Here is a 22,709-nt window from a genome sequence, read left to right as displayed (position 1 = left end):
GATGGATCAGTGAGGGTAAGGGTAAGACCTCACTGGGTAAACCTCAATAACCAAAAGTAATCCCTTGCCTTCACTTGATACAGACAGTAATCATATAATAAAATGTTATTAGTTAAAAGAATTATATCTTAAGCAAAGCGGCAGGTGATTTATGCTATTTTAGTAACAAGAGAGCCCAATACTAGAGGACAGCCGGATGCTAGCCTCAGATGCTACTTTGAAAGTTACTTCCCATGTTACAGTTTAATGTAGTTGATGGAGCCAGGGCAGAGGATAAGGAGGTGATGCTCTAAGCTTGTACTCTATGGCTCTGTTGTCAGAGGAGTTTCTATTCAGCAGGTGACAAGGGGCAGGAGAGAATGGTGGGATAAATTATGGAGTAGGAAACGCATCTGCTCAGATTCAACTGACTGGTACTAGGTCATAGACCATACTAGCGGGTAGGAAGCTTAGACAACGTAGGCTGATTGTCTTGAAGAAAAAGAATGAGGGTTGGTGCACACTTAGCAGATCTCTGCACACAGTAAAGAGATGCACCAGCGCCAATATCACAATTAATGTCTACTTTAGTAGTAGGAAACCAGTACGCACCAAGCAGTAAGTAATTAGTAATTGTCACGCAAACACAAATAATATATGAGCTATTTTTTGCTCTTTTTTTTATTGCAACACCTCATGTTTAGGTCAGGACATGAAAAGGGAAGAGATCTAGCAATATAATTCTGTAAGAGACTAAAAAACTGGGGCAAAGATTTCGAGTTGCTTAATTCATCATCTATCTTCCTGTTCTACTTGTGGAAGAGAATTCTCTTCATGACTAAATATTAACCCCACCTCTCTAGTCACTTTTCTCTTAGTAGATCTCAAAGTTATTTCAATAAAGAATGTATGGGCCCTGCTTATCCACTCCAAAGAGTTTTCCTTGGCAAATAAACAGATAAATACATGAGAGTGTGCCAATTTTGAGACTGAGGAGGTCCTGAGTCTTTCAACTTTGTATCATATGGATAAACATAAGGTTAGACAATGAGAATAAAACATAGCTGATCCATCTCAGTACAGATGTTTGTCTTTCTACTGAGGCCAGCTGAAGGACTCAAAAGTCAGCTTTCCATCAGATAGTCAAGCAAGCTCAATCAAGATCATCAGACATGAGCCTGTGATGCTGATCCTAGACAAGTGAGCCGTCACTGCCATACTGTTCCTGTGGTTGCTTATCACGTAGTACATGTGTGGTATTAGGTAACTCATACATTTCCCAACAACATAACTCAAAAATTTCAAGTAACTCATATGTTGCTAAACAGCATACCCCCAATGTTGTATGGATAGACATAGCTAGTACCCTATTTCAGTTTCTCTTGCATCTGACTCTGATCATTAGCTCTGCCAAATGAGATGTCTGATATTTTTTTAAGACAACTCTATATATATAAAAGAAGGATTTTCTAGTGCTTTCTAACTTATCTGTGGACCTCCAGTACTGGTGTGATGGCTGGAGGTTCCAGAGCCAATCTGAGCCATTGATAACACCAAGGATGGAAGCTCCTAGTTGAAGTGGAGTAAAATTGAAAGAATGGAAGCACTTGGGCCTGATGACCATAGAGTTGCCTCACCACCCTAGATCATCTACTTGACTTAATGTGATAGACAATAAACCGTAGTTTTCATACCTCTGTCATTATGGGTTTTACTTTGCACATAGCTGAGTTTTCCTTTCTAAGAGTTGTTGTGGTCATTGTGTTTCTTCACAGCAATGAAACCCTAAGTAAGGGAGCAGCCATGATTACTTGGATAAGACCTACACAGGATTGTGAGCATAAACACAGTGTCATGGAAGGGTTAGGGAATCTAAAGTCCCACATCTCTATAAGAATAGATAGACAGCCAGTGGATGCTATGGGAGGGAGCAATCTTTTCTTTTTAAAAAGCTTATTTTTGATATATATATATATATATATATATATATAATATGTGTGATATTATATATCATATGAGTGTGTATATATGTGGTACATGTATGTGTGTGCAGATATGCTTTCATGTCTGTACATGTGAAGGCCACAGATTTATATGTATTTTCCTGTCAAGAGCCACCCTATTAAAGGAGCTCACTATGCATGTGGACTATCTAGGAGGTGATCCAGTATTTGCAAGGTCTTTACCATGATGCACCCACAAAGAAACCATGTTTCAAAAAACCAAAAAGAAAAAACATCTGGCATTGGTGTGAATTGGTACATTCTGGGTATTGACCAGCTCTGACTGAGTAAACTTCATACAGGATCTTGTTGAAGATGTACTGTTTGTTGTTCATATGAATTGATCCCTGATTATGGAATTCCTGATTTGATTCAAATTCAACTAGTTTAATAAGTTAAGTTGTTTTAGATCTTCTAAAACAATTTTAGAGAATTTTATGGTTGCAATAAACATTTTTGTGTACCTTCAGATGCCTCACTAGGGAAAACCTTGAAGCTGATTTGTGGCCTCAGATAAGCCTCCACTGGTACCAGGAATCCTGGTATTCACCATAAATATGGGCAAGTTGGTTTAAGCTTACCATGAACCCAAGATATAACAGGACTACCTAGAAATGTCTAAATTAAGTACAAACCTTAATGTCTAAATATACAAACTCTTCTGTTATAATTCCTTATACCTTGTCACTTTGTGGCATCATATGCTGTCATTTTAAATTTGGAGTGAAGATAGATAAAATTATTGTCCTGAACTCATTATAATCTAAGAGATAGCTAGACTTTTGTCACTCTGAACTCACTGTGAACTTATGTAATGGTTACTTAGGTAAGAAATGTTTAGCTTTAAAACATATAGCCTGTTGTATTTTAGAATTCATCTGTTTTCATGATTAATTGCCCTTCTTGACTATGAGGTAATTCTCCTTTCTCAGAAGTATAAGTTTGGTGACCAACAATAAACAGCATTGAAATTGGGAAGCTTAACTTCAGTTGAAGTTAGGATGCCTAACTGTATCCACCTTTTCTCTTGAATGCATGTGTGAGTGGTTTATTTTCTATCTCTCTCTTATTTCTCTGTAGATTCGCAAATAAGTTAGCAGACTTAGGGCTTTACCATCAGCCTTTTAGGGCCAGCAGATCTAAGTTTACATCAGCTTACTGGAGATCTGTGCAAAGAGGCCTATCTACAGATCAAAGAGCCTCCATTTACGATCCCCTGCAGTTTCTAGCCAGAAGCCACTTTTACAGCCTCAGCTATGGGAAAGTTGTGGTCAGTTTAAGTTTTCCTCCTTGGCTGCAGTATAGCCAGTCCCTAGAGAAAAATCCCTGGGCTCCCTTTACTCTTCCTTCTTTCCATCCTGATCAGTTGCCTGAGCTATCAGCTCTGGCCACCCAAGAGATGAAGTGAACTGGAAGGGCATCAGCATCCAGCCACAGAGACGGTACCCTGGACCTCCTCAGAGCAACAGCCAGGCATTAACATCTTCCTCCATTGCTTTTTCACTGTTTTTACAAATTTTATTTATTCACTTTACACCATGATTTCAACTCCAGCTCTCCTCCTAGTCCCCCCAAGTCGGTAAACCCCCTCCCCTAAATCTCTTCTCTCCTTCTCCTCAGATAAGGGAGAAAGTTCCAAGGGTACCAACCAACCTGCCTTGGCACGTTAAGTCACTACACGACTAGGTGCATCCTCTCCCACTGAGGCCAGATAAAGCAGCTCAGTCAGGGGAATGGGATCCAAGGGAGGCATCAGAGTCAGCAAGGGCCCCTTCTCCTGTTGTTGGGGGATTCACATGAACACCAAGCTGCACACTTGTAACATACGTGTAGGGTGCCTAAAACCAGTCAACGCATGCTATTTGGTTGGTGGGTCCATCTCTGTGAGCCTCCATGTGCCCAGGTTATTTGACTCTCCAGGTCTTCTTGTTGTGTCCTTGACCACTCCGGCTCCTGCAATCATCACCCCAACTCTTCTAGAAGACTCCCTGATCTCTGTCTTACGTTTGGCTGTGGGTCTTTGAACCTGTTTCCATCAGCTGTTGGGTGAAGCCTCTCAGAGGAGTTATGCTAGGCTCCTGTCTATAGCATAGCAGAGTAACATTAATAGTGCCAGGGATTGAGTCTCAAGTAGGCCCAGTCTTGGTTGGCCGTTCCCTCAGTCTTTGCTCCATCTTTGTCCTCGCACATCTTGTAGGCAGGACAAATTTTGGGTGGAAGGTTTTGTGGGGGAGTTATTGTCCTTATCCCTCCACTGGAAGTCTTGCCTGGCTACAGAAGGTGCCTGCTTCAGGCTCCATATCCTCCACTTCCAGGAGTCTCTGCTAGGGTGTCTGAGAGTTCCTTGGACCTCCTCTATCCCAGGTCTCCTGCAAGCCCCAGAGATGTCTGCCCATCTCATTTCTCTTCTTTCACCTGGTGCTCTGTGTTTATACTGGATTGGCTGACCAGAAGCCCTGGGGATCGTCCTATCTCTGTCCTCTGCACCCCTGCACCATGGCCAGGCTAAGCTGATCACAGTAATGACATACAAAGTGACTTTTAAACAGGAGTAATATTACTACCTCACTTTCTCCTTATTCTCCTGCCTACATTTATTATTACTTACCTGCCAGTGTTGCTAATGGATCCCCTTCAGGGTCACAGAGAAGAGGCAAAAAAATCTGGGGATTGGATCTAGACAGACAAAAGAGCTAGTCTAGCACATGAGAAATATTAAGTCATGAGTAATTGACAAGGTTTTTTTTTTTTTCCAATTCCTCCTCTATACAGTCAGTATATTCAAAATCAACAGCATCACAGGAAACCATTTTTTAGGAAGCAACTATGGTAGAGGAAGAAGCCTGAGGTCTTACTCCAGAGTCCTAGCCCGGTTCCTCAGGCTCACTAATTTTACTCAGTTACTATGCATTACCCCCCACATCCTGCTTTATAAAAACTTAGGGTGGAAGAAATTTTCTGCCCTTGTTTATGACATCCCTTGAGGGTCCCTTTCTCAGGGACGGACAGCAGTGCAGTATATGTGAATATGTGAACAGTGTATGGAAGCCAATGGTGTAGCTCTAGACCACAGGAGGAAATCGCAACACTGAGCAAAGTCACAGGATGTGACTGCAAACAGCACATGTGACCAGGCTGACCTGTTCTGCTGGTCGTTTGTTTGGGGCAAGAGTCTGATGAACGGTAAGTAGCCTGGCCTTTATAAATCCATCTACCAAAACTTCTTCACTCACTGAATTATCTCTTCCAAAATCCAAATTGACTTAGATTGTATTTTTTTTTCATTCTTCTCTGAATTTCTTCCACGCTTTTCCTCTCCAGATGTTGCCTTGAGATTGGCCTCAGGTTAATACCCCCCCTGCTTTCTCTCCTGTTAGTTTAATTAGATTCACTAAGGAATCAGAGGCCAAGGTACAGTGCAGTGAATGCCATGGGTGACTTAGGCCTTTTGATAGGAATGAAATTTATCCCTTTAAAAAATGGCAACCCCATTTTCTTCTGACTTTCCATTTATTTAAAAATAACCACAGGCACACAAATTTATTTCTACATAATGCTAAGCTCATGGGTTTCTTTTCAATTGTCTCCATCCTGTTGTTAATTTATCATAAAAATTAACTTTGATGACTATATTTCTAAGAAATCAGTTCTTCTGTTTTTTTAAATTTAATCATTATGATCATGTGTTATTTTAGGGGGGATTTCCCCTTCTTCTGTTACTTTTAATTATTGGTTTGATATATCTTTTGTGAACTAAGATAGTAGAATTGTAGACTATATAAGCAATTGATATGTGGGGAATGGAAGTGTTGTGTGTGGGGAGGACATAGAGAATGCTTTCAGAAATTTGTCATGAATTTAAAGGTTTAAATATAATATAATAAGGAAAGGACATTGCAAATGAAGTTGCCTACATATGAAAAGACATAGAATTATGAAGTTGTGTATGAACATCAGAAGAAGTACAGCAGAAGTCGATGTAAGTAGAGCAGGGAGCCCGAGGAGCTTTAGCAGTGAGTGCTCTCACAGATGACATCATGGGTCCATTGTTTTTTATATAAAGACAGTGCTGCTTTTAGCCTTCATTGAGCACTTGGGTTTTTCTATCTATTCTACATATTAGTTTAGCTTACAAAATTGTAAACTTTTTTTGTCCTTTGAGGGTTCCAATTTTTTCATAGATTTTCTTTCTCTTTTCATATTGAATTTTAAGATACTTTCAATTTCATCTTGGCTCAATTTAGTATCATCCCTCAGACTGAGGTATCTGTGAGTGCTTTTTCAGAAGGACAAATGATAAGAAAGACTCATACTGACTGATTACAAGGAGCACAGCCTCATTGGCTAAATAAAAGAGACAGGAAAAAGCAAGTAGTATGTTGTCCTTTGCCCCTTTCTCCACCTCCTGACCCACTGTGACTTGAATTGTCACTCTGGGCCACATCTTGTTTGCCCTGCTGTGCTTCATTCTCTGAAAAAAAATGATGCAAAACCAAATCCTCCCCATAATAATTACTTCTTTTGTCCCTGTGACAGAATCCCTCACAGAACAATTTAAGAGAATCAAGGTCCATTTTGCCTCACTCTTTCAGGAAATGTGAGTCCATCTGGGCAGAGAAAGCATGGTGTCACTCATGATGGTGGGATGGTGTCATGGAGAATCTTGACGTCATGGCAGAGCAGGAAGGAGAGGGGGAACCAGAGCACGGGTCTGGTCACACCCTTCAAGGCCTGCCCCTCCTGAGCTCATTCTGCCAAGTGTGCTTTTCCTTATAAAAGCTCCTAGACTCCCAAACAGTGCCACCAGTTGGGGATAAAGCATCCACAACCTGAGCTTGTTGAGGACATTTTAGACTTAAGCCACGCGCTTCCAATACTGTCTTCTACTACTTAGTTACAGCAAATAGAAGCCGGCTGGGTAGTTATAATGACCATTAGCGTTTACTATGGAAATGTTTACCAGTGGACCTTTTTGTTTTTTATTGTTTGTTTGTTTTAGTTTGTACTCTCTGTTACCAATCTTTAGGTAAGATAAACTAGATCCCATCACTGCTCATATTGGTTCACAGTATCTATTTTTCTTTGTGATGCTATTTTAAAAAATGTGGTAGCTTCACATAATGCAGATTCACCAGGGCTAGTGCTCATTTGGAAGGAGAGAAAGGAAATATGTCCAATCCTTAGGAATAGAGCAAATATTTATTTTCAAAACTGTTTCAAGATGTTAATAGATTAACTATTATTTTTGCCAAAGGTAGGAAGACATAGAACCTGTGTGCATTTGAGTAAATTCATGTGTTGCTCAGATGAGATATGAACAAAGGACTCAAGAGACCTCAAAGTGCTAGCCAATTATCTGCTTTATACACATATGTGGTATTTTTGATAGTGCAGTTAATGCTATTACACGAAATGTGGTATAATATTTTTTGTGGTGAAAATACCAATGATAACATCAGCCCAAACAGGAAATACATGTGGGAAACTATTGAAGTGTTGATTGGTCTCTATGAGACTCAGGCGAGGAAGGGCCAGAGCGCTGTCCAGAGCAGTGGGGGATGGTGATGCAGGTTGGCTGTGGAGGAAGGCAGAAACCAGAGACCTTGACATGTTCAAGAAGAAGATGACAAAGGCGCATGTGGCGAAAGGCTGTCGTCTTGAAAATGAACAGGATGTTGTGTAGCAGATAGTTTCTCTATCTTCAGTATAAATAAACAGAGTTTAGCTTCTGAGGCCAGCAGGGAGGCAGGTGTCCGGAAAATGCAATTAGTTGTTGGGAAGGGTGGTGTAGAAATGGCTCCAAATCATTCCAGAGCAAATCTACTGGGTGACATCAGCAAAAATGGTAGAGTCAGAAGGTCCGGAGCTCTGCCCTCCACCCAGGCAACAACTAAGCTGCCCCGGTGCTCAATTGCATCATTCTGAGACTCAGTGTGAACAAAGAGAGGAGAGCTGCTGAACTTCAGCAAGAGAGGGGTTGGCACCTTAGCTCACTTGCTGGCTTCCTAGCTGGCTAGTGACCACTGACCCTGAAGCCGGCTCAACAGCCTTTCCTGGAAGAGCTGTCTTTTTTGTCTAGCCATCAGAGAAACGCAAGTCCAAACCAGGTTGAGGCTCCATCTCATCTCGGCCAGAATGGCTGTGATTAAGTAAACAAATTACAAATGCTGAGCTAAATGTTGAGAAGAGGAAGTTTTATTCACTGCTGGTGAGAGTGTAAACTGGTGTGGTTTCTATGGAAATGAATATGGGAGTAGAGCAACCATATGACCCAGCTATACCTAGCTATTAATGTTCATATGCATGTAAATAAGAAAGTATGAGAGATAGGAGGTCATGAGAAGGGAAAAGAAAGTTTTGGGAATGTGTGTGGGGTGTCACAAATGACATGAAAGTAGAACGAAGGCTACTTACTGGGGATGGGGTGGTAAAAGGAGGATGAACAACAGGGTTGTGGTTAGGGAAACCACATACTTTGTTTGAAAAAAGCCAGAATGAAACATAATTGTTTGTATGCCAATAAAACAACAAACAATTGTGTTTGTGTATTTGACTTAGCTGATGGCTTTCTAAGGAGTTGGGTCCAGGGAGTTGCCTTCATTGCCTGCACTTTAGAACCATCCCAGGGCTGGAGTAGCCTCCTGAGTGGTGCTTGTAAAAAGCCACTTACAGGCAGCTATCTGGGTGAGGACCGAGAAGTGTAGGTTAAGCAGGAGAGAGAACAAATCTAAGGGAAGAAGAGGCTGGGAGCTGAGATACAGGTGGCTGCAGGGTGGCTCTGGACTCTGAAGCCCCTCCCCCACACGTGCTGGGGATCTGAAAGTCTATCTATATAGCCAGGCCTGGACACGTGCACAGAAAAGAGCTGAGAAGGCCCTGGGCTCTCCCCTTTGGCTTTACATTCAGACAAGCAGGAAGTGAAGAATCAGGCAAATGAGTGGACTCCCTAAGGGGTACACACTGCCCACCTGCAAAGGCTGGAACCTGCTTTCTCTGAGATATGGAGGGCTAAGGAAATCATGGTCAAGTCAGTAGCAGATTAGCAAGTTAGCAGGGATGTCAGCAGGCACAAATATTGAGGAATATAAACTTTAAAAATTAATTTAGAAGATGTCCATTTTCTTGCCACAACCTCACCTGCATTCACCAAACCTGATACCCTGTCATGGCGGTGGTGGATGGGGTTGGCTTGGGATGAGCTACCCTGAACTGTGTGTGCTGTTCCCTGAACTCCATTTTCAGGTCACAACCCCTGTTCACCAAGCCTGCTTCTCCAGGAATATCCAGCTCCATTGCTGCCCACTGCTTCACTGGTGTTCACTGAGCCTGCTTCTCTGTATTGCCCTAGTTGTCATGGAACTTGCTCTGTAGACCAGGCTAGCCCCAAACTCAGAGACTCACTGCTTCTTTCTCCTGAGGGCTGCTATGAAATGCATGTGCTACCACCACCTGGCAAAGAGTCTATTTTTAATGAAAGGGGGAAATTAATATCCTACAGATAACCATGCCCAGGATCATGTGAGGCTTTTCAAACTAGACAACCCTGGGTGCTCACCCACCTGCCTTGGTTGGGAGGCATCAGCTGTCCCCTAAAGCTCCAACCTGCTGGTTCCCTGGTGCTGCGTGCAAGGCAGCAGGACACAGCACAGCAGCTTTCTCTTTCTCTGAGCTGTAAGTGAAGTTTGGATTTTTAGCTCCCCAAGTGTTATTCTGCTGTGGATTGTCATTGCAAGAGTCTCTGAACTTTTTAAGACAGGATGGAAGAAGGTGGTCCTTGCTTATTTTCTAGCTTCTGGAAATCTTGGCTGTTTCTTAAGTTGTAGAAGAAACACACCTCTGCCATAGCTTTTGTCTTCATATGAGCGTTTGTCCATATGCATATGTGTCCATTCTTCTTTCACATGGATGCTGGTTTTAATGGACTGCGAAGCAACCTAGTCCAACCCTTTATAGTTTCATTTTATCTGACTACAGATGAAATGATTTTATTAATTTTAAAAGGGCATATTCTCATGTGTTGAGACAGAGTTTTAAGATAAAAAGGACCTGCCAGGAAGACAAAATAACACCTGACAGGAAATATTCATTGGAAAACACACTATCCTATGATCCATCACTTTTTTTTTTGTAGGTATATACTCAAGAAAATGGGTGGACATAGAGACCAAAAGGTATGTACAAATCAGGAATTCCCATCATACCTTTATATGTGTTAGTACCCAAACAGAGCAATTCAAATGCACAGAGACACTGATGAATAATTTGCATATATTCTTTGGTACGCCCAATCAGCATACAGGGATGAACTCAGTAAGTCATTTCATTTATGTGAAGCTCATTGACCAACAAAATGAGCGAATGGTGACAGATGTTGGAGCTGTGTTTGCTTCTGGAGAAGGAATGCCAAGGAAGGAGCTTTGAGTAACAGAATGTCAGCACCTTGGTTGGACACTTTGGAGATGCTTGTCCGCGTTCCCGTTCTGCATCTTCATCAGCTCTGCATATAACGTGTGCTCATTTCCCAGTGCATGATTTTATCCTTTTAAAACTACTGCTTTAAAAAGGGAAATTGCCATGAACTGTATCTCATTGCTTTCACCAGGAGAGAACAAATGACCTTGACTTCTTTATCACTCAGCACACATCACTGCTATTTTTTCTGAGCAGGCTTAATCATCCAGCAGCAGGTGGAGTGGAGATGAAGATAAAGATAAGCAAAGTGAGGAAGAAGAGTCACACAAACTGGTGAATTGAGCATAAACAACATTGACTGAGCTGGATAGAATCCTTAGTCTTTCCAGTGTTTTATGATTTCTGTCTAACTAGATGCCACTCCAGATGTGTGCTTTGGGGAGGAGCCCAGCTTTGGTGTTACTGATCTCCACCACTATTTTGGTGTCTGGTAAGTCTGGTGTTCTTATTTTTTTTTAGGAAGTGAAACTTTCTTTCAGACTAACTTTGGGCTATGATCATCCTCCTGCTTCAGCGTCCCGACTCCTAGGATTCCAGGCATAATGTACCCTTGATGCTGGCTATTAAGACACGTTAACACTCTGCAATGTTCCATGATTATTCTTGATAAGTGGGCTTTCTACAAATATTTCACCAAACAGTTTATTCTATTAGTAACTACCATGAATTTGAAGATTAGTGACCGCCGGAAAAGAAATGTTTTAGTAGATTTCTTGCTGTCCCCATCTTTAAGGTTGAAATGGAGAGAGAGAAGGAGATAGATGGAGGGAGGGGGAGGGAGAGGGGGAGGGAGAAAGAGAGAGAGAGAGAGGGAGAGAGAGAGAGAGAGAGGAGAGAAGCAGTGGGATCCAGAGTAAAGTGGAGGCACTGCACTTAGATAGGAAGGACAGTCCTTCATGTAAGGAAAAGAGGGATTATGTGGTCTGCACGCAGGACAGTTTGTGGATTGCTTTGGTGCCATAGATTTTACAGGGTCTTTCTTAAAGCATCTGAAGTAAAGATGTGGGAAGTTACTAGTGGAAGGAGGGGGCAAGATAAGGAGCAGAGTCAGTGAAATAACCGTTACAAAGATGGAGCAGGTGAGCCTGCTAAAGTGGTAGAACTTTAGTTCTGTTTTCCAAAACCATAGTTCCCAAGCAGACTTATCAATGCAAAAGCCAGTTGAACTGTTTTTCAAACACAAAATACCACTTTATGTCCTTCTACTACAAAATGTATGAAAAATAAGTCTCAGAGAAGTACATCCCTAACAACCCATTTTCAACAATTAAGAAGCATGAGACGTTGTAGAAAAGGGGCTACTTCTACTTAGTATTAATAGTATATGATATTACAGTTGTTATTATTTAACCTCCTTTCATATAAGCAAAAGACATAGACACCAGTTTGGTTTTTAATATGCCTATAGACTGGAACAGAAGAAACCATCCAGCCCTCCTCCATGCCATTTGCTTTTATTATGTCTATTTGTACCACTACCCCTCCCTTCATTTTCATAAATACTTGCTTTTTCATCTGGGCTGCTTCCTCCATACTGCATATCCTCAGAGCTAAGTCCTCCTGGCCATGTGACTTTAGTTCATGTTAAACTGTGATGATCCCGCTTTTTTCCTCCTTCCTCTCCTCCTGTCTCTCTGACCCTCCCTCTTCCATCCTCCTGTGTTTCAAGCCTTCAAACCTTAGCCCTGCCTACCTCTCTTCTGCCCAAGGAAGAGTAGGCATTTTTATTGTCCAATCAGTGATAATTTGAAGCTAGCTTTAGAAGTGCCACTTTAGGTATATGATACTCTGCTGGTAAAAGACAGCAAGCAGACCTTGGGGAGCAAAATAATTAACATTAGAATACCTAGCATCAGACCAACCACCACAAGAGGGGTCTTTACAGGAAGTGAACTTACCATTCCCCCTCTCTTTTAAAAAACTATATATGTATGCATTTAGTGTGTGTGTGTGTGTGTGTGTGTGTGTGTGTGTGTGTGTATGCACCCATGATACGACATTTGTGTGCAGATCAGAGGACCATTGTAGAAGTTATTATCACTTTTTATTTAGGTCCCAGGGTTCAAACTCATGCCCTCAGGCTTGGCCACATGTGTCTTGTTGCATTACCTGCTGAATCCCTTAACTTTAAATACGGAGACTTGTTCTGTGATCCAGCATGTAATAAACTTTGATAAATATACATAAGACACTTGAAAAACACATAGTACATACATTGAAACTGTTTTAAAATGTCTCTTTGGGAGATTGAAAATGACATCAGAAGATGGCGGGATCTACCTTGTTCGTGGATTGGAAGAATCAACATAGTAAAAATGGCCATCTTACCAAAAGCAATTTACAGATTCAATGCAATCCCTATCAGAATACCTACTAAATATTTTGAAGATATTGAAAGAACAATTCTCAACTTCATATGGAGAAACAAAAAGCCCAGAATAGCAAAAACAATCTTATACAATAAAAGATCCTCTGGAGGAATCTCCATACCTGATCTCAAGTTGTACTATAGAGCAATAGTAATTAAAACAGCATGGTACTGGCACAGCAATAGGCTAGTGGATCAATGGAATCGAACTGAAGACCCAGAGATGAATCCACACACATTTGCTCACTTGATTTTCGACAAAGAAGCCAAATCCATTCAATGGAAAAATGACAGCATCTTCAACAAATGGTGCTGGTCTAACTGGATGTCTACATGTAGAAAAATGAAATTAGACCCCTATTTGTCACCATGCACAAAACTCAAGTCCAAGTGGATTAAAGACCTCAACCTAAAACCACAGACATTAACCCAGTTAGAGGAAAAAGTGGGGAAGAGTCTGGAACTCATAGGCACAGGAGACAACTTCCTGAACAGAACACCAACAGCCCAGGCCTTAACATCAACAATTAATAAATGGGACCTCATGAGGCTGAGAAGCTTCTGTAAGGCAGGTGACACTGTCAAGAGAACAAAGCGACAGCCTACAGACTGGGAAAAGATCTTCACCAACTCTTCATCTGACAAAGGTCTAATATCCAAAATATATAAAGAACTCAAGAAATTAAACACCACCAAACCAAATAACCCAATAGAGAAATGGGGCACAGAGCTAAACAGAGAATTCTCAACAGAGGAATATCAAATGGCTGAGAAACACTTAAAGAAATGCTCGACCTCCTTAGTCATCAGAGAAATGCAAATCAAAACGACACTGAGATTCCATCTTACACCCATCAGAATGGCTAAGATCAATAACTCAACTGACACCTCATGCTGGCGAGGGTGTGGAGAAAGAGGAACACTCCTGCATTGCTGGTGGGAATGCAAACTAGTACAACCACTTTGGAAAGCTATCTGGTGCTTTCTCAGAAAAATGGGAATAGGGCTTCCTCAAGACCCAGCTATTGCACTCCTTGGAATATACCCAGAGGATGTACTACTACACAACAGGGACATATGCTCAACCATGTTCATAGCTGCCTTATTCATAATAGCCAGAACTTGGAAACAACCTACGTGTCCCTCTATAGAAGAATGGATAAAGAAACTGTGGTACATTTACACTATGGAATACTACTCAGCTATTAAAAACAAGGAATTTCCAAAATTTGTGGACAAATGGATTGAACTAGAAATTGTCATAATGAGTGAGTTCACACAGAAGCAAAAAGAGCTAAATGGTATATACTCACTTATATCGAGACACTAGTCCAAGGTGTACGTCCCCATGAAAAACTGTACCTACCAGAATAGTGGGTAAGAGGGGAGGACATCCTATTGAAACTTTAGGTGTGAGAAGCCTGGGAGAAAGAGGAAATGGAAGGATCCAGTGGGTCCTGGAAAACTACAGGCGAGTCTGGGCCCTGGGGCCCTCCGCAAACTGTGGCAACAGCCAAGGAAAAAATAGGCAGTAAAAACCGTGAACCCCTACCCGGACTAGCCGATGGACATTCTCCACTGTTGAGTGGAGAAGGAGATCTAACTTTCACACAAACTCTGGTGCCCCATATTTGAACATGTCCCTTGGACGGAGATGCCTGGTGGCACTCAGAAAAAAGATAAGAGGTCACCAAGGAGAGACTTGATACCGTATGAGCATATTCAGGGGGAGGAGGTCCCCCTCAGACACAGACTTAGGGGAGGGGAGGGGAGTAGGGGGGAAGTGGGAGGAAGGGAGGAATGGGAGGATACATGGGATGGGCTAACAACTGAGATGTAATATGTATAAATTAATAAAAATGTATTTAAAAAAATGTCTCTTTGGTCACTATAACTAATACAGTTATTAATATATTCTATGTCTATACTACTTGCCTAAGTTCTGATTGTTCTATTTATTTCTGAGGAAGATGTGTCAAAACTTCCAACTATGATTGTGAAACAGTCGACATGTGCCTTTAATTTAGTTAAATTTTGCTTCATATGCCTTGAAGCTCCATTACTTGGTGTATACTTAACCATGGCAATTAGCATTGTACAATTTCTAAAATTACTAATAACATTTTTTATTTTGAAGATTTTTTATATTATATATATAGACTCTTTCTTTCCTCTCTCCATGTCTCTCTTATCCTTCCTTTCCCTCTTCTCTGTTGTTTTCAGACAATATTTTGCCTCCATAAGTTTTTGGTGTAAATATATGGTATCTTACATCTTCAGTAGTAATACTACCTGTGGGAACACTGTTGATATTTAATATGTTCTTACTGGCGTTTACTTACATGTTTTTCTGTACACAATCTTCCTTGGATCATTGCTTTCTTTGTTACACTTGTGTAAAAATACACTGAAATGGAAGTAAATCTCACAGACACAGATCTGCATAGGTTGACAAAATTCGACATGGCCAACACTCCATATGCATATACATGTCACCAGTCATTTAATTTTGTTTATGCTTCTAGGTAGGTAGTGATTATTTTACTGGGTTTTTGATTAGCATTCCTTTATAATTACTGATCCTTTCCATGTGTCTACTGGCCATTTGGCTATCATTATTGAAGTGTTTATTCACATAATCTTTCTAGTTTTCAAAAATGGGTTTTAATGTTATTGAATCATTTATTCAGAGTTCTTCATGGGTGAGCGTTAGATTGTGTCAAATGCTTCTTTGGCATCTACTGATAATGGTCATATCACTTTTCTCCTTAGCCTGTGTTGTATTAGCCTTATGACCCTTTACCTGTGAAATAAAGACACCAAGACCTTTTAATGTTTCAAAGTGTGGGCCTAAGCTGAGAACTCTCAGCCAGCTCATCTTTGTTAATTGGCCTCCTACCTCTTCCAGCCACATGGCTAGCTATACCTTCCAGGCCCATAGTCATATCTGTCTCTTTTCATGTCTCCTGGTGAAAGGGAGATCCCAATTCTTCTTCCCAGAGTTCCTTTCTCCCTCCCAGGAGTCCTTCCAATTCCTGTCCAGCTAATTGCCACCAGATTAAAATTTTTTTGATATATACACTTATATTATTAGACATATATACAGTAAATGACCTGCAGCAAGAAGAACCATGAAACAATCAGGAATTATATAAATGTTACATTCATAGTGATTTGGCTATTTGTATTTGGCAGCTTTGAAGAAAATATGTTTCCTATCTTGGCACGCCTAAAATTCTGAGTGTAAATCAATATCTATCATATTTCATCATTATCAACTTAAAACTTCTATCTAGACCTAAAAACATCTTAACTTTTAAGCAACTATGCTTAATTTTAACACTAAACTATCTGGTCTTCAGCCTCATCAGAGACATGAGAAGGAATAAAACTAATTACCTGAGTATATCGGGAGTGCAGGTTAGCAGCTTCCCTACTGAGAAGACGACAGAGACAGCTTGGTACCTGAATAGTCACCCAAAACTCTCTATAGCATTGAAGCATCATCTTCATCCTTCTGGCCCAATATATCTGACAGACAAATTTGTGAGGCAGGAACTATTGATGATTTGCTTACACAGTCTAGGCAGAGTTTGGCTATGGACTCTGCCTGCATCGAAGCTTGCCTTTTTTAAGGCAGAGTACTGTCTGTGGTAGAAATGAGGCCTCCAGTTTTTTAATAAAGCCAATCAGAGAATGCCTTAGTAGGTGAGGAAGCAAAGAGACACAACTTCACAAAATGTACTCTAACAACCGGTTGATGTAATGGGTTTAGAATGTTGAACTAGCCTTGCATACCTGATATAAATTCCACTAGTAGTGTTATGATTTTTTTATAAGTTTTTGAACTTGTCTAATAATTTGGTAAACATGTGATTCTCAGGCTTCTAACTCCCAATTTTTTGAATTACATGTGTAAGTTATCAGGTACTCTTCCGTGCAGGATGGAGGATTGTATGCAGGGCTTTGCGTGTGATAAGTAAGGACTCAACCCACATTCTCACTTTTGATAACTTATTTCTTTCAAACACTGAGGGATATTGACATTTTCCAATATATTATAATATATATCTAGTTATTTACTAAAGAATCTCTTGTTGCTTTCCAAATTTTGGTGATTGTAATGGGAGTTAATTTACATTCTCAGCAGCAGTGTATAAAGGCACCCTATTTTTCTGTATGGTTATCTGCATGTGTTGTGGTGCTTATTAAACTATTTTCCCTTTCCTCTCCTACCTTCAGCCTATAATCTTTTTCTGACTGCTGTGAGATACATTCTCAACATACTTTTCATTTGCATTTCTCTGATGGATAATATCATTGAACATTTAAAAAAATTTTAATTTATTATAATTTATTCAGATTACATCCCAAATGTTATCCCCACACTTTCATCTTCCTGTTCCTACCCTCTCTCCCTCTTCTGCCCTATTCCCATCCCCTAGACCTCTGACAGAAAGGGACTTCTTCCCTTCCCATATGACCACAGCCTATAAGGTCTCATATGGATAGCCTGCTTCCCCTTCATCTGTGTGCCCTCTGGGTCTCCCCACCGAGAGAAAGTGATCAAATAGGGGGCACAATATACAGAGGTAGTCCCCTCTCTTCCCACAACTGTTGAGATTGAGCTGTCCATTGGCTAGATCTGAACAGGGGTCTACATTTACTGCATACATTGTGCTTGCTTGGTGTAACAGTTTGTGCTGGGCCCCCTGGTTCCAAATCCACCATACTTGATGGTCTTCCTGTGAGGCTCCTGAACCTTCTGTGTCCTTCCATCCACCTATTCTTCCGTACCATTCTCAGTGTTCCACCTGGAGTCCAGCAGCTAGTCCCAAGTATCTGTCTCCATCCCATGCTGGGTAGAATCTCTCAAAGGACATCTATTTTGGGCTAATATCCACTTATAAGTGAGTACATACCATGTTTGTCTTTCTGGGTCTGGGTTACCTCACTCCAGGCGATCATTTCTAGTTCCTTCCATTTGCCTGCAAATTTCAAGACTTCCTTGCTTCCAGATTATGGCTATTATGAATAAGACTGCTATGAACACAGTTGAGCAAATGTCCTTGTATGGTGGAGCATCTTTTGGGTATATGCTCAGGAGTGGTATAGCTGGGTCTTGAGGTAGAATTATTGCCAATTTTCTGAGAAAATATCAGATTGATTTCCAAAGTGGTTGACAAGTTTCCAATCCCACCAACAATGGAGGAGTGTTTCCCTTCCTCCACATACTCACCAGCATGTGCTGTAACTTGAGTTTTTGGTCTTAGCTATTCTGACAAGTATAAGATGAAATCTCAGAGTCATTTTGATTTGAATTTCTCTGATGACTAAGGACACTGAATATTTCCTTAAGTGTTTCTCAGCCTTTCAATATTCCTCTGTTGAGAATTCTCTGTTTAGCTTTTTATCCCATTTTTATTGGGTTATTTGGTTTAGTGGTGTTTAATTTCTTGACTTCTTTATATATTTTAGATATTAGCCCTTTATCAGAAGTAGGGTCGGTGAAGATATTTTCCCAGTCTCTTGTTTTGTTCTGTTGATAGTATCCTTTGTAAATTAAAATGACTCTGAGATTCCATTTTATATCTGGCAGATTAGCTAAGACAAAAAACTCAAGTGACAGCACATGCTGGCGAGGATGTGGAGAAAGAGAACCCTCCTCCATTTCTGGTGGGAGTGCAAACTTGTACAACCACTTTGTAAATCAATCTGGTACTTTCTCAGAAAATTGGGAATAGTTCTATCTCAGGACTAAAGGATATTGAGTTATTGTTGCATGAATATTTTTTTCAAATAATTGAAAAAAAAAGTGCTTAAAAGTGGCTAAAGCAGAATTATCTGTGCCTGACTCTAGAAGTACTGGTCCAGCATCAGTTCCAATAAGATCAGGACAAGCCAAATTTCATTCTTTTCTCTTTGTGGATTGTTTTTCTCTGCCTTCTGTAAAGCCTATAGGTGACCTCCCACACAGTACCTATTGATACAATTATCAATAATTTTTAGATTTCCAATATGGTAGAATACAGGTTTTAAAAGAATGTCCTTGAGAGGGAGACCTGGTGGCACTCAGAGGAAGGACAGCAGGTTACCGAGAAGAGACTTGATACCCTATGAGCATATACAGGGGGAGGTAATCCCCCTCAGGAACAGTCATAGGGGAGGGGAATAAGGGGAAAATGGGAGGGAGGGAAGAATGGGACGATACAAGGGATGGGATAATCATTGAGATGTAACAAGAATAAATTAATAAAGGAAAAAAATAAAAAAAAAATAAAAGAATGTCCTTCCAATCTTCTGGATTTACTCAGTCTCTGCTTCCCTTTTAATTTCTGATTTTCTTAATTTAGATATCTTCTGGCCACCTTTTAATTAGTTTGGATTAGGGTTTGTCTATCTTACTGATTTTTTCAAAGAAACAAATTCTTACTTCTTTGATTCTTTGCATTGTTCTCTTTGTTTCACTTTCATTAATTTCAGTCCTCAGTTTGATTATTTCTTGTCTACTTCTTGGGGTGTTTTTTTCTAGAACCTTCTGGTGTTGTCTTAAATTGCTAGTATGAAATCTCTTCAGGCTTTTTGTTCTTAATGTATACACGACTGATATGAACTTTCCTCTTAGCTCTACTTTCATTATTTCCCATAGGTTTGGGTATGTTAAATATTCATTATCATTCAATTCTAGAAAGTTCTCTTTCTTTATTTCTATTTGACCTATTTTTTTTAACCAGTAAAGAGTTGCTCAGTTTTTATGAGTTTGTAAGCTTTTTGTGGTTTCTATTTTTCATATCTAGTTTTAATCCATGGTGGTCTGCTAGGACGCAGAGAGTTATTTCAATTTTCTTGTGTCTGTTGAGGCTTGTTTTGTATCTGAGTATGTGGTCAATTATGGAAGTGCTGAGAAGAAAGTATATTCTTTTGTGTTTGGGTGAGCATTCTGTAAATATCTGTTAGTTCCACTTGCTTTATTATGTCTGTTAGCTCCAGTATTTCTCAGTTTAGTTTTTGTCTGGATGACCTTTCCATTGGTAATTGCAGGGTATTGAAGTCTTCCACTGTCAGTGTGTGAGGAATATATAATTTAAGCTGTAGTACTATTTCCTTTACAAACTTGGGAACTCTTATGTTTGGAGGAGAGATGTTAAGAACTGAAATGTCATTTTGTGGATTTTTTTCTTTGATGAGTTTGTAGGGCAGTTCCCTATATTTTCTGATTAGTTTTGGTTTGATGTCTATTTTGTTAGATTATTGACATGACTACCCCAACTTTCTTCTTAAATCCTTTTGCTTGGCCTATCTTTTCCAACTCTTTACCCTTAAATATCTTTAAAGTTGAAGTGTGTTTCTTGGATGCACTAGGGGGGGTGGGACCTGTTTCAAATTCATTCTGTTAGTCTGTGTATTTTTATTGGGGAATTGAGACAACTGATATTATTGAGAGATATCAATGACCAGTGATTGTTGATTCCTGTTACTTTGTTATTGGTGTTGATGGTGGTAGTAGTGTATATACGTTTTCTTTCTTCTGTTTTTGCTGATCAAAGTTTATGTATTTCCATGAGTATAGTTCATCTCTTTAGATTGGAGTTTTGCTACTAGTCTTCTGTGGGGGTCGCAATTTTAGATAAAAATTGTTTAACTTTGACTTTACTTTGGAATATCCTCTTTTCTCTATCTACGGTATTTGAATGTATTGGTATGTATAGTAATCAGGCTCTTATGTTTTAAATTGAAGATATTATATATATTTCTTGTCCCTTATTTAGCATAGGTGTTATTTGTTTTTATGTTTGAGATGTACATTTACAATTATTCCAATTCTACTACTAAAAACACACTAGCAGTTCATAGTAGGTAGATACCTTCGGGGAACAAATAATTCTATTCTTTTCTAACCATCTCTTTAATTGTTGCTTAGAAAGCATGTGTCTTAGCCTGTTTTGTATTGCTATGAAGAGACACCATGACCACAACAACAATTACAAAGGAAAGCATTTAATTGGGGCTTGCTTACAGTTTCAAAGCTCCCTGAAATGATAATAATGAACTAAGGTCCTAAAATTGTTAGCAAAATAAAGTCACTCATAAATAGTAAATAATTAATTATTATCTTATAATGACGTTTTTAATATGTTGACATATCAGTGATAATATAATTTCAAATGAGTGTATTATTATCATATAAATATTTAGAAATTCTTATTTAAATATTTTCTAGAGTCAAGTTGTATGCATAGGAATCAAATGGCACGCAACAGTTCATCACGTATAGCAGCAGGTAATATTCTTCTTTATCTTGTGACCAGCACTGGAGAATGGAGCGTTGACCTTGCTTAGAAACAGTAGCCAATGTCTTGGCTGCTGGACAGATTTAGGATGAGAAAAATAATCTGGTTATGTGAGTGTTATGGGGTGAGGGACTCTGAACACTTCTCTCCAAACATTTGATGGAAAGTCTGTGGGATTAGCATCCTTCTAGGTCTGTACTGAAGCATTTCTTTCTTTATCTAATTAGATGACATTTATTTGTATGAGACTTGTGAGGACTTGAATAGTGCAAAGAGGCAAGTGACATTGAAATAGGACAGCTGAGATATTTAATGCAATGGTTATCATAAGCAGGCTTATTCACATCTTTTGGGTATATGCCCAGGAGTGGTATAGCTGGGTCTTGAGGTAGAACTATTCCCAAATTTCTGAGAAAACACCAGATTGATTTCCAAGTAGTTGTACAACTTTGCACTCCCACCAGCAATGGAGGAAGGTACTCATTTATTCAAATCCTCACCAGCATGTGCTGTTACTTCAGTTTTTGATCTTAGCTATTCTGGGGACCTATTCCATCTTATGATGGAATCTCAGAGTTTTGATTTGCATTTCTCTGATGAATAAGGATTTTGAGCACTTCTTTAAGTGTTTCTCAGCCATTCAATATTCCTCTCTTGAGAATTCTCTGTTTAGCTTTTTATCCCATGTTTAAAATTGGGTCATTTTGTTGAGTGGTATTAATTTCTTGAGTTCTTTATATATTTTGGATATTAGCCCTTTATTGGATGTAGGGGTGGTGAAGATCTTTTCCCAGTCAGTAGGCTCTCCTTTTGTTCTACCGACAGTATACTTTACAAATCAAAATGACTCTGAGATTCATCTTACACCAGCACAGTAGCTAAGATAAAAAACTCAAGTGACAGCATATGCTGGCAAGGATGTGGAGAAAGGGGAACACTCCTCCCTTGCTGGTGGGAATACAAACTTGTACAACCACATTGGAAATCAATCTGGCACTTTCTCAGAAAATTGGGAATTGTTCTACCTAAAGACACTGGGAGGCTGAGTTAGTTGTGATCTGAATACTTCCCCCCCTCCCAATAGAGTGCTGTGCTTAAAAGTGGCTAAAGTACAATTATCTGTGCCTGACTCTAGAAATCCTGGTCCCAATAAAACCAGGACAAGCCAAATTTCATTCTTTTCTCTTTGTGGATTGTTTTTCTCTGCCTTCTGTAAAGCCTATAGGTGACCTCCCACATAGTACCTATTGATACAATTATCAATAATTTTTAGATTTCCAATATGGTGGAGTACAGGTTTTAAAAGAATGTCCTTCCAGTTCTCTGGATCTCTCAGTATCTGTTATGTTTCCCCTTTAATTTTTGATTTTCTTAATTTAGTTATCTTCTGGACGCTTTTTAATTAGTTTGGTAAGGGGGTGTCTGAGATTATGATTTCCATGAGTGTAGTTCACCTCTTTAGATTGGAGTTTTGTCTCTAGCCTTGTGTGGAGGTGCAATTATAGATAAAAATTGTTTAAAATTGACTTTGTCATGGAATATCTTTTTTTCTCAATCTATGGTAATTGAACATTTTGCTGGGTATAATAATCAACA

General features: G+C 39.7%; 1 protein-coding gene across 6 annotated transcripts in view; it reads left to right on the top strand.

Moving 5' to 3' along the window:
* LOC311608409 (cell surface glycoprotein CD200 receptor 2-like) overlaps positions 1 to 22,709 on the top strand; it is a 120,104-nt gene that overhangs the window by 57,449 nt on the left and 39,946 nt on the right. For 4 of the 6 annotated variants that reach the window (XM_084800867.1, XM_084800863.1, XM_084800865.1 and 1 more), the window contains one exon: positions 21,044 to 21,103. The exons of 1 other annotated variant lie outside the window; for it this stretch is intronic. In XM_084800867.1, coding sequence (XP_084656993.1) covers positions 21,044 to 21,103 — 60 coding nt within the window. The remainder of the gene's footprint in view (positions 1 to 21,043; positions 21,104 to 22,709) is intronic. One more of the 6 variants, XM_084800868.1, reaches the window with a different exon arrangement.

This window comes from Acomys minous (genome assembly GCF_964271855.1).
Source record: "Acomys minous genome assembly, chromosome: 11".
Lineage (NCBI taxonomy): Eukaryota > Metazoa > Chordata > Mammalia > Rodentia > Muridae > Acomys > Acomys minous.
This window is presented reverse-complemented; position numbering and strand designations above follow the sequence as displayed.